General features: G+C 37.9%; 2 protein-coding genes across 2 annotated transcripts in view; one reads left to right on the top strand and one right to left on the bottom strand.

The window, feature by feature from the left end:
* The window catches only part of LOC143900880 (vitellogenin receptor-like), a 52,095-nt gene that overhangs the window by 31,003 nt on the left and 4,708 nt on the right, over positions 1 to 16,384 (top strand). The window lies entirely within an intron of this gene.
* LOC143900902 (uncharacterized) lies at positions 13,396 to 15,187 on the bottom strand. Its single transcript, XM_077412681.1, has 3 exons — positions 15,079 to 15,187; positions 14,866 to 15,000; positions 13,396 to 13,987 (listed from the first exon to the last, which is right to left on the bottom strand). Exons 1-3 carry the CDS (start codon positions 15,178 to 15,180, stop codon positions 13,646 to 13,648), a joined length of 579 nt encoding a protein of 192 aa, XP_077268807.1. The 5' UTR covers positions 15,181 to 15,187; the 3' UTR covers positions 13,396 to 13,645.

Here is a 16,384-nt window from a genome sequence, read left to right as displayed (position 1 = left end):
ATCTGAAACGACTCCTTTACAAACAACCGATCGTTGTTCTACATAAGCCTTAATCTTAGGAACATGCATGCCATCAATTAAATCAAGCGCACGGTTAGCATCACCCGCTTTTTTAAAAACTGCTTCTGCTGTAAAATGGTTAAGCATATCCACTGAGATCGGACAGATTTGTAAATCTAACAAGATCATCCAAATTTTAGTTTTATTCATGCCCTTGCGAGTCGTGGAATGTTCAGGTGCGAGTTTAATACTAATTCTGGCTTTACCTGAATGTTTATCATCGAATCTCGTGAATCGCTGAATCTCCGGATTATCCCTACATTTACATAGCTTGTGGTCACGTATAACATATATCTCCCTCTCCATTAAAGCAGACGGCAACAATCCCACGGTGGTCTCACGCGGTGAACCGCCCGTATTCACGTGATCGCTCACTACAATAACATGGTCATCTTGATTATTCTTGTCGCCGGTCGTTAAGCAATTCGTCAGCGGGGTCGTTTTATGTACAAAAAGTTCACGGTCCTCCGTGTCACGCTTCCTTTTTTCCACCCGATTCATATCCACGTCCATCTCATCCTTCCGATCGGATGACTCATTTCGTCCTGTATAAATATCCATATCTCTCTGAAGCACAAAGGTGTCACACCGACTGTCCATTCCAGTCCGGTTAATTTCCGTCTGTTCATTAAGCGTTAATTCCCTCGTGAACTCGTCAAATTGTTCCAGAGAGACACTCGTTTTGTATCTCTTATTGCACTGGGTGTCGCTTTTCAGTGTTCGCACAATCAACGCTCGAATTCACGGATTTATCCGATATCTGGATATTCATCCTTACAAAATAAGGGAACGCTCCCCCTCCGAGGGGGGAGCAATAATTCAGAAAAACAACCCTCCCGAATAGCTGGGGACCGCGAGAAAATAATCGCGGCAAAACGATACTATATATGCTTTACAAACGAGTATCAAAGAGGGGGAACACGAGCGCAGGCAGAACACGTCCGACTCGCACGACGGCTCGAGCGGAACTCGCCTTTGGTCGTAGGGGGGGGGGGGGTTATCCGTTACATTCATCGGATGAGGAAATAAGGTGCCTTGTACCCTAAGGTAATTAGCACAAGCGATGTAGACCCAGTCAATTATTCACATTATCACCGTGATACACACGTCCATCATATGGCCTCACCACTGACGCGAGCGACGCGTGGCGCCACCATTTTTCACTCTCGATCTCGCGATTCAATATATCAAAGCCCGCCAATACATGTTCAAATAACCTTACCAACCTTCTTAAAAAATTTAAAAGTTATATAAAGAACATCCCATTGTTTTGATTTAATGATATACGCATTTAGATCAATATTCTCCAAATAATTTGCTTCTCTCAGTTCATTGTCCATATCAATTCTATAATCATCGTATTTATGGCATGTCAGTAAAACATGGTATAAATCTTCTCTCTCATAGCCACAGTCACATCTTTCATTATCTATGTATCCTTTTCTCTTCAGTGAAGAACCCAAATTAAAATGATTCGCTCTCAATCGATTGAACAAAGTCACGAAATATCTTTCCGCATTAATTTTCTGGAACCACGGTTTAGTGGCAAGACCATCATAGAAATGTTCAAAATAAAAAACTCCCTTGTGCGCCGAATCGCGGACGATCGACACCTGTGTGGCCTCCCAAGACTCCCTCTTATCATGCCTCCTAAAGTTGCCCACCGGCACCTCGATCGCCGGATCAGCCTCCTCCGAAGCAGCCTCCCTTGCCATAGCGTCCGCCTGCTCATTGCCCGCGATACCCACATGCGCTGGGATCCACACCAATATTATTCTTTTATCAAAAATAGCCTCAAGGTCATATATATATCGTCTAGCCTCCGTAACATACCGGTTTTTATGTACATTAATGTGATTATTATGGATAGCTTGCAGGGCCGACCTGCAATCGGACATTATGATAATGTTTCTCTTTCTATGTAAATGTTGTTGAGTCATAAGTTGAAGAGCAGATTTGATAGCAAATACCTCCGCCATATATGACGAACACGTTTCCGGAAGACTCATTTTAAATGCAATATCTTGGTCTTCCATGACCATACTGGCACCGGTAGATCGACATGACTCGTCATAAGAGCCGTCAGTGTAGATTATTTCCAAAGCTGTATCTAAGTCATGTTTCTCGATGATCCTATAAATGAGTACCTCATCCGAGCACCGCTCATGTTTCCTCGACTCGCCGGTCATCAGATCCACACATGGTTCAAAAGTATGTGCCATATATGAGCCCTGGAAGACTTCAAACTGTCTACCCTGAGTACCCTTGTCCAATGCCAGTTCTAAATCTTAGTTTCTTCCAAATTTCTGATAACATAGAGAGCTTGTAAGTCTTACATTACTGCCCAGCATGATCGCTCTGTCCTTAAGGAGCATTACCTTGGCCTCGGCTATCAAGACGTTGTTGGGAGTGCTGTTCCTGTATCCCAAAGCAGTCCGAATGCCTATATATTGTGTTCTCTCCAACTTAACCTGGAATGCTGAATCCCTAGGATAGTAGATGAAGACGCCATAATCAATAATAGATCTCACTAAACTTTTATAGAGCATGAGTGCCGTATTGACCTCCATGCCCTTAGACACCTTGCACAGATATCTCATAACAGAGTTAGCCCGGTTGACCTTTCCTCTAACCTCCTGGACTTGTCGATGAAATTTAAGGCAATTATCTAACCAAATGCCAAGAAATTTAGCACCGTCACAATTGCATACCTTGCATCCCTGAATGTTGATAAACAGGTTTTTGTCAACAAAACCATTCCTGTTAAATTCAACCAAGACAGTCTTCTTAGGTTCCAAATCCAGACCAATCCGTCTCAGAGTCTCAGCAATGATGTTAACTGCTTGTTCAAGCAGGAGACGATTGCGCCGACGATCGTGTCCCGAGACATACAATCCAATGTCGTCCGCGAACTCTACCATCTCAACTCCTTCCGGGAGAGCATCGCGAAGAATCCGAGTGAAGAGCGAATATAAAGCCGGACTAAGCACGGCGCCTTGCGGGAGGCCCCTGAATACAAAGCGATCTATGTACTCACCAGAGTTAACAATAAATCTAACTTTTCTTCGGTATAGCCAAATTCGGACGAACTTGACTATGCCCGCAGGACAGCCAAGCGCCATCAACCCATCCAGCATAATATGAAATTCCACACTGTCGTATGCCGAAGAGACATCGAGGAAAGCAGCCAAAGTGTATTCCCTCGCACTCAAAGCGGCTCGGATGTCCGATGTAATTCTCACTAAATTATCAGCGCAAGACTTCCCTCTCCTAAAACCACTCTGAGACAAACTGAATTTTCCTTCTTTCTCGGCCCATCAAATCAATCTTTCATTAATCATACGCTCCATGAGCTTGCCGACGCATGATGACAACGATATTGGACGCACTTTCTCTTTACCAACTTTATCAATAAAAATTACCTGATAACAGGACCAGTCCGTGGAGAGGACGCCAGTAGCCCATACAATATTAAATAATTCCAAAAGACAAGTCCTACCCAAATCAGGGAGAAGCCTGAGCATCTGATATTCCACACCGTCCATACCAGGAGCAGAATCCCTCTTGACCATTCTGATTGCTCTATCCAATTCCGATCGCAAAAATGGTGCATCAAGCTCCTCATCCGTACATGAGTATTCAGATTCAGATGAAGGATTAGTGCTCACATATGGTGGGGCAAGACCATCTATAGTTTTCCTGATCACCAATTCTCTATCCTTGGTTTGCCATTTGTTCCACTCTATGTTTTTACGGGCATTTTTCAAAATACGCATAGTACTCCAGACATATGAGAGGCTCGTAAATCTATTGATGCTTTTACAAAAACTTTCAGTTTTCTTTTTTCGCCTGATTAAGAATTTTCTTGGTAATAGCGCAATATCGTTTATAGTTGGTCCATGTTTGGATGTTTCTGAGTCTCTTAAATTCAATGAAGGCTTGTCTTCTATCTCGAACAGCAGCATCACAATCCGAATTCCACCACTTGTGAGATCTTTTTAGTTTCCGTGGGTCACCCGGGGCAGGGCGAACAAAATCCCCGCGTCTGCCAGAAGCCCGATGAACAGCCGTCTTAAGGATATCAATAAAATCCTGATAATATTTTTCAAAATCTTCCTTGAACAAAGGTAGAGCAGGCAAAAGTGAGCAGTCAATCTCTTTCTCGATAAATTCCTGGTACTGTGACCAATCCGTCTTCTTAGAAGATGTTTTATTTGATAGTTTTCTATAAATCTGTGTAGTGACATCGAGGGAGAAGCTGATAGGAACATGATCACTGTCATATGATTCTTCCAATTGTAGATAGTCAATGTTGCCAGCAGCATTGCCAGATGCAAATAAGAGATCAATATTGGAGTCCCTCTGTCCGCTGTAACCAATACGAGATCTAGTGTCCACATTAATGCATATCAAACCTTCATTAGCCATAATATCATGCAATATTTCTCCATTATTATTTGTTGTTTTGCAATTCCATGCAGTGTTGTGGGCATTAAAATCGCCAAGGATAATAGTATCACTTGGATTACCATTAACAGAGTTGAAAACTGCATTAAGATCTCGTGCACCAATCCCAGATCTAGGGTGTCTATACACCGCAACAATATTGATGTTATTGACAAGATTCGAGGTTTTGATGCCAACCATATCATACATTGCAGGAGAAGCCCCAGCAATCGGCAATACATCAAACGAAATGTGCGAACGAACAGAAATAGAGACTCCACCACTTCCAAGTAAATTACTGCTCTGAAGTGTTTTAAACCCAGAAAAATATATCGAGTTACGACCAGAGCACCGAGTTTCTGTCAAAACAATAATATCATAATCTAATGACAATTTAGATAATTCATTTTTATGACATTTGTAGCCTCTGCAATTCCAAAGAAGTAATTTGAATTTTTAAGCCGAATTAGGACGATATTTATGTTTATTCCAACTATACCTTGAAGATTCTCTATACTCCATCTCCTCATTTCTCTGGATATTATCAGGATGAGGGGGAAAACCCCCATTCAGTCCATCTTGCGCTTCCGACGTAGCAAGGGCGCGAATTAACCTAAACCGAGCTCCCGGAACCCTTCGCAGAAGCAGTAAAATACTCTCAATGGTCTCTGAGATTCGGTGATCCTCCTGATGCCCCATTCTCATATGGTTGTCCTCGGAATAGGTCTCACTCCCTGCCCGACAACTTGCGGGGATCATAATGCCTCTTTTCTCCCTGGTGATTTCGCCAGCACGAAGATCAAAAGATTTATAAAAATTACGCGGAGCTTCATATGTTGCCCTCCGTTTGTCTTTAGATGAATAGTGCAGGGGATGCTCCCCTTTGTCTCTCTGTGCTAGAGTAGTAGGCCTAGTTGGTACACGTGGATCAGCTCGTAGGGCCTCAGAGTAAGGCATGGGTCCAGCTGACGATGGAAGATTTGGCCAAGATGATGGATTAATAAACTTGTTTCGATATTCAGGTGGAGAATCAGGAACTTCTCCCTCCACAATCCGTTTCGCACTATGGAAAGAAATGTTTCTATGAGCTATAACGATGTTAATGTTCTTGGTTATTTCAAACCGAGGGCAGCCTCTAAAAGTGGACTTATGACAGCCCCCGCAATTGTAACATCGCAGCTCCCTCTCACATCGTCCATGGGCTTTGTCTCCACAAATTATGCAGCGCGTCTCGCTTTTGCAGTTTAGTTTAGTGTGACCAAATCTAAAACAGTTAAAGCACTGACGGACCTGGGGAACATAGCGACGGACCCTGAGGACAATACCTTTATCAAAAACAGTTAAATTACGTATGTTCTTATTCTTAAATGTCACTATGATGTTGTCCGTGGTTAATAACGTAGTCTTACTACTCAACGAGTCCCACTTCCTACGGTACATGCGCTCCATACTCAAGATTTTAGATTTATCCTGTATACTCGACCATAAATCCGGGACTGACGAAGGCCAATCCGAGATGACTTCTTTGCAAACAATGAAGCGTTGTTCCAAGTTGGCCTTGAGCTTCACTGGGTCTCTGAGAGCATCAATCCTATCGAGTGCGTGATTGGCGTCTCTAAAATCCTTAAATTCAGCCTCCGCTGAAAAGTGGCTAATCATAGTAACAGTCAGTGGGCAAATCTGAAGCTCATTTAAAATCATCCAAATCTTAATATGATTTTTACCCCTTTTAGTCGTGGTCTGATCAGGAGGGAGACGTAAAATAATACTGGCTTTACCTCTGAAATCATCTGCATATCTAGTGTACTTCCGAATTTCCGATGAATCATTGTCAGAAGAGTCACGAGCCTTTAAGGTAGTTCCACTAACAACAAATGCCTCCTTATTAATACTGGCAGGAGTGTTTACAAATTTTACAATGGCTTGAGCATCAGGTACACTGTTGATTGCCACGCCAGAATCACGTGATTCTCCGGCATTCCCATCACAGCCTATATGTACGAACGGTAAAAGGGGAGCATTAACACTAGTATCACCAAAATTATTATAGAGATCCTGATTTAATTCCTGAGATCCCTCATCGTCATTCACTTCCACCTCCATATCATTCTGGGACGCACGGGTCTCCGTGTCGATATTGCGTCGTCTTAAGATTTCTTCTTTTCTTAACCTCTTGGAAGAAGGGTTTCCTCGATGTTTCACCTCTTGCCAGTTCCCCTCTGATAAAACACTCATAGCAAACGCATCAAAAGCCTTCTCATTCAAACACGTTTTTAGTCTTTTGTTAGAAATAGACTGAATTTCTTCACCCGATAGGGCTTCGTCATGCACCGACCGCGTGTCGTTTGAAGTGTTCGATTCCATATGAAGGCCTATTTATTAGACCAATTATGTCGCTCCCTCTCCGAGGGGGGAGCAGTAAAAAGGTTTTATTTAAACAAAGCCCACCCGAATAAATATATTAATCCTCCACAGCGCAGCACGCGTGGCGCGATCCAAACACGTGGGGTTAACTACTACAAATAGAAGCACCGACTAACACATCCGACTCGTACCACGGCTCAAGCCGAACTCCCTTTGGTCGTAAATTAAGTATAGGTTAAGAAGATAGTTAAAGGGATGACAGGTTGAACTCAGAACACAGGTAAATTTTAGATTGGAAAATATAGGATCAAGAATAAGAAGAGGAAGAAGAGGAAAAGGGAAGAAAACAGGAGAGGACAAGAGGTAGGTGAAAGAAGCGCTGTTATAGAAGAGGTTATACGAAACAACGGAGTATTAAATGTGAAGAAAAAAGAAGAAAAAAGTAGTTGTAAAAACTATCGAGTTCCGGGTTAATGGAAATAAAAAGAAGAAAGGTGAAATAAAGCTAGGACACAAGGATTGGCGGGTTCAGAGGTGTTCTAGGAAAGGGAAGTAAAAGAAGATAAGTAACTGAGGAAGGGTTATAAGCCATTGATGAAAAAGAGAGAAGATGAACAGAAGAAAGGTGAAGGAAAGCGATTGGCGTAATCCTGGAACAAAAATTAGCGAAACTTATCTGCGTTGAAGGAAAGGAAAGGTAAAAGAAGATAGAAATAGGAAAGGGAGTAAACGAAGACACAAGGCGTGGTGAGAAGAGAAGAGGAAGAAAAGGAAGGAAATGTGGAATAGGAAAAATAAGAAATATGAACGTTACAGTTTAAGAAAGGACGCAGCAGTTTTCTGGAAATATTTTAATCTTTGGATGGCACGGATGTGCGAATACAGGTATATTGGTTATGCAACGGCAGATAGGAGGTACGGGAAGATAACCAGAGAACGCGCGCGCGCGCGGAGGAAATAAATGTTGTTTTGGAGGGAACGAGAGAAGAAGAGCTGGGAGACAATGTAGTAGGAGAGGAGAGGAGCAGTGCTGAGGAATTTGGCAAATAAAGAAGAGGAAAGGAGCGATTCGAGGGCATAGAAGTTTTTTAAGTTAAATTAGGAATGAACTCAAAAAGATCAGGAAGATTAAGATTAGGAAGATAATATATTGGAAGAGAAAAAAAGAAGAGGAAGGAGAGGCATACAGGGAGGTGTGATGAGTTAGATAGGGGGACATAGGAAAGTATTAGTTAGGAAGCAGGAGATTTGTTATTAGTCGAGTTTATTATATGTAGGTGTATGTAAATATTTGAGGGTTTTACAGTTAAATTGAGTATTGTAAGATGAGAAAGTTGCGTTAATATTTTAAAGTAAAGGTAAAGAATTATTAATATGTCGATATGTGGTTAAAAAATAGGAAAATGGTTATAATATTAAGGTAGAGGTAGTAGTACAAGATCCCGACCTACATCGACCTTCACCCATCTGTTTTCCTAATAAAAGATATTTTTTATCAAACATAATGATTAAACAAACAAATCGCGGATGGGTTGCCTAATTAAATCAGCTCAAGGCTACCCTTAATTAAAAATAATTTAATTAAATTTTTTTTATTTCTACACTCATTTGTATTCTCAAAACATTCAGCACCAATCCAAAGTACAAAGCATAAATAGAAAGTAAAAGTTAGGTTGCCTATCGTTTACTGCTCCCTATTACCGGGTTGCCAGGTATAAACAGGTGAGTTGGTATTACTAATTTACACTCATCTGTATTCTTTAATTGACTTATACAAAAAATAAAGATAATTTTATTGCGAACACAGTGGTATTAGGTTGCCTAAGCAAAATCGATCAAGACTTGCGGTAGCCGCGCTTTAAAATCCGAATATTTGAGTAAGCGAGCGGGGTGCGACAGAGAAGTGCTGAACGTACTATTCTATGCAATAGAGGAGGACGCAGCATAGCAGTTGTGCGTGAAGTAATTGCCGAGTGAAAGAGAGTGCGCATGCTTTTTTCACCGTGCGATAGAGAAAGACAACTCTATCGCTCAAAATCTTTTTTGGAGTAAATAACATAAAAATAATTTCTAATATAAAAATGTATAACATAACAATAATATACAAGTAATATTAACTTACCTTTCAATTTTATCTATTTTATTATTAAAACCGAGTAAATAAATAAATATTTCAGAAAACGATAAAAAATTAATAACACATTTATTGTTATAGTAAAAAAATAATCTATACCATTATATAAAATTCTTACGGGTGGTGTGTGTTTGAACGTTATTAACTATTGGGCCGAATTTTTACCACAAGTATAAAACAGGGATAGAATTTTCCGGGGAGTGCTATAAAATGTATAGTTTTTCGTTACCGATCTTTTTTGGAACCGGTATCCGAAATTCTTCCAATTTTTCGGGAAATAATTGACCAAATCTTAAACAGGGATAGAATAATTTAATAATAATAATAATAATTTAATAATAATTTAATTTTACATTAATCTACCAATTTATCGATTTAGTTAAAACCGATTCAAAAATTTTATTAATTGTTCAAGAATGGATTTAATTGCCAAATTAATTTCTGGGGAGTGCTATAAAATGTATAATTTTTCGTTACCGATTTTTTAAAAGCCAGAATAAGGATATTGAAACACAAATAAAAACGTTTGAAAAAAAACGACGCCCGAGCGAGTGTAACCAGCTAGTATATTATAAAACTTGAAAGTTATTGTACAAATACAAGAAGTTATTCATCATCAGATTCATCAGAAGTTGCAATGTTATAGTCAAATTCTGAGGAATTGTCATCATTATTATCACTGTTTGTCACGTGCAATATGTCATCAACTTGTAAAGGCGTTGGGTTTCCAACGAATCCTGTTGGTTTTAAATAGCCGTCCATGAACCAACCGCAATTTTCAGGACGTAGTTTGACACAACAAGGATCAGTTGCATTAAGCCACATAGAATTGACGTATATTGTGCGTAAAATTTTCTGTTTTAGCGATTTCCAGCATGGTGGGATCATATTTGAGTCGAAGCTTTTCATTTTTTTCATAAATTGTTCATTGTCTTTCTTAGTCGAATAATTTTTTTGAAAAATGCGATACCGTGCGTCATTTACACTAATGCAATGCTTGATACCATATATAAGAGTAGTAAACTCCTGAATAACGTCAATTTTTTCGTCGATGAAAATGTCAGCTTCATCTGTTAATGACGCAAAAATTTTTTGGTACGTCTCGTTTTTTGAAAAAATTTTAAAAGGTCTGACTTTTCCTTTATTGTAAAAAGCTGCCGTGTAATCGCAGCCTGTAAATGCATGGAAAGCCGGCAGACTTAGGCATAATGTAGATCCCAACTTCAGTGCTAATTCTGTACAATTAATGCAGTTAATATCTTTATTATTTCCTTTCTTGATCGTTGAACCTGCTAACCAAATTTTTGATTCTGAAACTTTACGCATATTAGCCAGCAAAATTATTAAAACATCAGTATCAGAGGCTTTTACTAAAACTCTTGAACTTGGTGGCACTTTGTTAACATGAAACATAATTCGCGTATCCGCTTCTTCATGCTGACACATATAATCAACTTCTTCACTTTTTACGACATAATTTTCCTTTGTTTGATAAGAATAACACTGATCTCCAACTGTTATAAAAATTTTTTTCGTTTAGATTATTGGTACCAAATGGTCGTTTTTCCAGTAACTAGCTAAGAATTGTACCAAAGCCTCTTTAAAACGATAATTTTTTAGACTTCCCAAAAAATTGGTAGGTCTAGGTTGTAGAGGTCCTGTAATTCTATATGGAATATCAAACTCCTGTCGACTTTGACGTTTAGAATCTTTGATTGAAGGCGTTAAATAGCGGTCAAATATAAGATGTATCTTCCCAGCATTACTTGAACAAAGTTTTATAAGGATAGATTCAGCTATTTTATCAAAGGTTTGTGGCATAGAGGATCCGATAAGGTGTAAATAGTAAAAACCATCTATTATTTCAACGTCGATTTGTGTTGGCTCAACCATTTGGACTTGAGATTTTAATGAATGTCGACTTGTTTGTTTTTAACATTTCACCAGTACACGAGAAAAGAGCAGGCGGCATTGGTGCTAGTGGAAACGTCAAACAGTGTTCTATATTAATTTTTTTGTCAATGCTAATTGCGAGTAGTCGCCCAAAGATGTCTCGTTCCATTTTTAGTAAGACTTTTTTGCTCTTATCTTTATTCATCTGAGCTTTGGTGGCGCACTGTGATGCGAAATTTAAGATTTTGTTCCGTGGTATCGGTTTTTCAAATCTCTCGGAAACTGAACAGCATTCAGAAATGAAACTTAACTTTTGCTGATTGCCTACTGACTTAACGACAATCAAGAAATCAGTAACATCTGAAGATGCTGCTTTACCAGTCGAAATGTTAAACAAAACAAAACAAAACATTTTCATCGATACTATCATCAAATGGATTGACCGTATTTTTAATCGCTTCAATGATACTGTGAAGACTTTTTTGTCTTTGTTTATTCTGCTTTTTTGCAAACAATGCGAAGTATCATTTTTTAGCGACAAACCAAGATTCTCTTTGACAGCTGTCAATATTTTTGTCCTCATACTGTGACTGAGAGCCCATCTTTGTCGCGCAGATATAGAGTCTGCAGAAAGATTATTAGCCAATTGATTACTGGCATCAGCATTGATGGTCTGCTCTAGTGTCAAGTCAACAGGTGATCTAGCAAAATTGGCTTTAGTACGTCTAATTCCAAATGCGCCTTGACGAAATTCTGCAACCAGGGGTGAATTTTCAGTATGCAATCTGATTAAATTACTTAAGTACAATAGGGACCATCTAGCATAATTAGACTGGTTTAATGCAAAAAATAAATCAGACATGTTGAAAATCGAATCCAAGTACAGTTCAAAGTTACTGATGGTACGGATGCTTCTCGAAAAGCGAAGGAATAAGTTAATAAACTCACAATACTGATATGATAGTAGTATTGAGCCGTTTTTCCCTTTTCACTCATCAAAGTCTGTTTGCAGAACTCTTTATAGCCATTAATAGTTTGGTTCAATAAATCAGGCAATTTAAACCTCTCGTTGACGTCAAATACAGTCTGATTAAATGCATTGTCTATAAGCGCTTGTAATAATTCACCTAGTATCTCAGGAGATACATTAATTGTGGATAAATATTGTTCAAGATGAAGTATTTGTAACGCAGCGGCGGTCAGCGGGTGTAATCGCTTGCAACGATTAAAGTGCTTGCTGTCTAGAAAGCATCGAGCCGACTGCTAATACTTCTGCCTGAACTATAGTATTTCTACTAACCCACTGGTGTCTATGTATTTCCCGATCGCTTTGAAGAATGCCATCTGCATATGGAACGCTCCCAAATTTACAAAAATGTTATCAAATTTGGGTTTTTCACTTTCTTGAATCTGCATTGCCATTTTGGCAATGGCTAAATCATATGTCACGATAATCAGTTCTTGTTGACACTTTTCAGCAATTTCATTAGCCATAACGAGTGTTTCATTAACTATTGCATAAGACGTTGGAGATGAATTTATTGGAGGCAAATACTCGACGTTTTGAATTCCACTGTGATCAGTTGAAAGCATACAGTTGTAGCCCAACCACATAGGAACAGAATCATTTCGCGACAAAGACATTATCCATAGTATATCTTTATCAATGGCTATTTCTGTGGTGCTTTTGCATACGTCGATTACATTAGTAAATGAATCAACGGTAAGCAGCTGCATACTTGTTGTCGGTTTTGAGTAATATGGTCGAATACCTCGTAAAATTTCATTGAAACGTCGTCTTTTACGTGAAGAAGGTCCACATTCGTCTCTGTTGTCATCAACCGAAAGAATTGAAGAAGTCGTAGCTTCAATATCATCAGGATCTTCATTTTCCGCACGAGGAAATTGATAAATAATACCAACTGTGTCATGCATGGTATCTTTTCCTGAAGTTGTGTCAACGAAGCGATCAAAATTATCAAACGCTACGTGAGTGCTGCGTCCATCTACTGTATCGATACCGGTTGGTATTACCTTATTATCTTGGACTGCCGTATAAGTCATTTCTGTCTCAAGCTCTTCAGCCAAATTGTATCCAATCGTATGGCTATATCTGTTGAGTATCGTGATTACTTGCCGAGAATTTGTTAGAGATTTCATAGTCAGTCCAAGGGTTAAATTTTTCACTGGTTTACATTTACCCTTTGAAACAGCATAAATGATATCGCTACACAGTGACGTTACTTTGACCGAGGTGTCGTTTGAGTCATTACGAGAAATGTCGGGTCCGACAATGAGATTGTACATAAATTCAAGCAATTTCTCAGGATTCTCACATTCTCCGTGGATGACGTCATCAGCAGTTAAATGACTCGGCAGCTGTTTGCAATCAATAGCTTTTACAAGATTCCTTAATTGATAGGCTACGTCTTTAAATTTGTTGTCTTCTTTTGTTTCCAAAAATTTAGTGTTATTAGCCATAACAGACACATCGATGTCTGTCTTGTACACTATTTTTTTACAACGCGGTCCGGTAGATGCTTCAATCGTTAGACGGTCACCGAAGCTTTTTAAAACTTTTTTTTTTCAAAGTTTCGGGTCGGTAATCCGCTATGTCATCGGAGTCTATTTTACTTCCTCCAAACTCTAATAATAAATCTTGATATCTTGAAAATAACTGTGCAAAGTACATAACTTTTTCATTTTCAATTATTTCTCTCGTAATAAAATCTATAAGAGACTCATAAGCTAATTTATGTAGCTGTCTGTTTTTATGCCAACTATAGTATCAAGATGTTCCTCAGTATACCGCTTTTCTTGTACCCGATATGAAGCGAAACAGGTATTGTGATAGGCAACAGTTTGATTCTCAAGTTTCGAAAGTATCTCCAAATCATTTAAAGTTTCAGCCATTGTTTTTATTTTTTGTACATTTTCAGACCGAGGAAATATCAAATTAAGCACCTGCTTTCCACATTTCTTTTGTTTGTGGCTGCAAAACAGGCATGTTGTTGTAGAGGCAGAATTTGTCGATACTGAATCAAGCGCCTCGTCAATCGAATTACGTAGAATTGATGTAAATGACGGCACCTGAAACAAATAATTTGTTGAACAAATCTCTATATACATAAAAATGAATTATGTGTGTTTGTATGTTTGTCCGCTATGAAAATCTACAGTTTTCAATCGAATCTTAAAGAATTATATATGAAACAGGGGTAGAATTTTCCGGAGAGTGCTATAGAGTGTATAGTTTTTTGTTACCGATCTTTTTGGGAACCGGTATCCGAAATTTTTTGAATTTTTCGGAAAATAATTGATCGAATCTTAAAGAATCTCTATATATATATATATATATAAATAAATGTGTATATATAATATGTATGTTTATTCGCTGCAAATCTACAGTTTTCAAATTAGAACAACCAAAGGTATATACTATCTCATGATATTCTAATAACTTAGACCGATTTTTTGAAAAAAAAAATTTTTTAATGTTTGTCTGTCTGACTGCAAACTACTCATTCATTAATGGACCGTTTTTCTGGAAACCGGTGCTAAAATTTGTCTAATTTGTCGAGAGGATGGTGTCGATATAAAGAATAAATTAATATGTGTGTGTGTGTGTGTGTGTGTGTGTGTGTGTGTGTGTGTGTGTGTGTGTGTGTGTGTGTGTGTGTGTGTGTGTGTGTGTGTGTGTGTGTGAGAAAATAAAAATATAAATAAATAAAAAAAAGAGGCCTTTATACAAAATTAACTTAAAAAAATGTCTTTAAAAAAATTTTTTTGGGGGATAAGTATTACTATTCGGGGAAAAGAAGGAAGAGCTTTTGAGCCCGCACGAAGCGCGGGCAAAAAAGCTAATTTAAAAATAAATTTTAATTCCAAACATTTAAATTAAAGGTTTAAATTAATCAACAAAACAATGAAAATTAGAGCAATTAAATTAATTAACGATATTTTAATACCTTGTCCAAATCCATAGAAAGTGAAGTTATTGCATCAATATTACTCTCTTCTCTCTCAGTATCTGTTGTACTTAAATGTCCACTAGAATCCAGACATCGTGGATGTTTGTCAGTTGTAGACGTACTTGGATGCACCTAGAAATTCAATTTTATTGAGTAAATAAAAGAGTTAAATGTATCATTTTTATTAATTAATACTGGTAATATACATACAAAGTCTGCGAGGGAGGAATTTGAACATTCCCGATCGGGATTAGACAAGTGTCTCTGTTCCTGCAAATAATCACAACAGTAAGTCTTGGATATCTGACACATTCAAAATAATAACCAAAAATAAATGTTAATAATTAATTATCATAATTTAAGACAGAATTTAATACTTACTTCATGATTTCTGATAAAATTGTTGAAATCTTCATTATACTTTTTTTTTTAATACAGTAACTTTTTTATAACATGATGAATGATAACCTAAGAAATTAATTGCGTCTTTGGTTAATTGAACCTCATAATACTTAAATTTTTTTTTTTACAAAACAATAATTTTAAGAAACAATTCTTAAATGTTTCATCATTAAAATCAATTATAGAATCGTTTGAGCCGCACAAAAAACACTTTTTCATTTTTTTATAACAATTCACTTGAATAGAGATTATAAACAATAGAGCATGTTTTCAAATACAGAATATATATACTGATATATATGAATGCGTAATTACTCCCAAAAAAATTTCGAGCGATAGAGTTGTCTTTCTCTATCGCACGGTGAAAAGAGCATGCGCACTCTCTTTCACTCGGCAACTACTTCACGCACAACTGCTATGCTGCGTCCTCCTCTATTGCATAGAATAGTACGTTCAGCACTTCTCTGTCGCACCCCGCTCGCTTACTCAAATATTCGGATTTTAAAGCGCGGCAACCGCAAGTCTTGATCGACTTTGCTTAGGCAACCTAATACCACTGTGTTCGCAATAAAATTATCTTTATTTTTTGTATAGGTCAATTAAAGAATACAGATGAGTGTAAATTAGTAATACCAACTCACCTGTTTATACCTGGCAACCCGGTAATAGGGAGCAGTAAACGATAGGCAACCTAACTTTTACTTTCTACTTATGCTTTGTACTTTCGATTGGTACTGAATGTTTTGAGAATACAAATGAGTGTAGAAATAAAAAAAAAATTAATTAAATTATTTTTAATTAAAGGTAGCCTTGAGCTGATTTAATTATTAGGCAACCCATCCGCAATTTGTTTGATAAAAAATACCTTTTATTAGGAAAACAGATGGGTGAAAGTCGATGTAGCAGGTCGGGATCTTAGACTATAGGGATAAAGAAAAAGAGAGAGAATTATGTTTTGTAGTTTTAAGATTAGGCTTTGAGTTTTGCACGCAGAAGTTATGGAAGATATGAGTTTAAATGTGTGAATAATGTCCGTTTCTTGGCCTACTGCTGAAGCGGACTAGGTTCAAATATTTTTTTTTAGTTTAAATTAGGTTGTGAAGTTTAACGTGCA

This window comes from Temnothorax americanus, unplaced genomic scaffold (genome assembly GCF_048541705.1).
Source record: "Temnothorax americanus isolate GAGA-0224 unplaced genomic scaffold, ASM4854170v1 Scaffold31, whole genome shotgun sequence".
Lineage (NCBI taxonomy): Eukaryota > Metazoa > Arthropoda > Insecta > Hymenoptera > Formicidae > Temnothorax > Temnothorax americanus.
The sequence above is the reverse complement of the archived record's forward strand: the minus strand, read 5'-3'. Positions and strand labels throughout refer to the sequence as shown.

Bases quoted from the DNA above. Each gene is read 5' to 3' on its own strand.
- LOC143900902 (XM_077412681.1), bottom strand. From the start codon at position 15,180: ATGTGTCAGATATCCAAGACTTACTGTTGTGATTATTTGCAGGAACAG. The intron at 15,001-15,078 runs GTATGTATATTA...TTGAATTTCTAG, and splicing joins ATTCCTCCCTCGCAGACTTT to GTGCATCCAAGTACGTCTAC. The intron at 13,988-14,865 runs GTATTAAAATAT...TATTTGTTTCAG, and splicing joins TTTCTATGGATTTGGACAAG to GTGCCGTCATTTACATCAAT.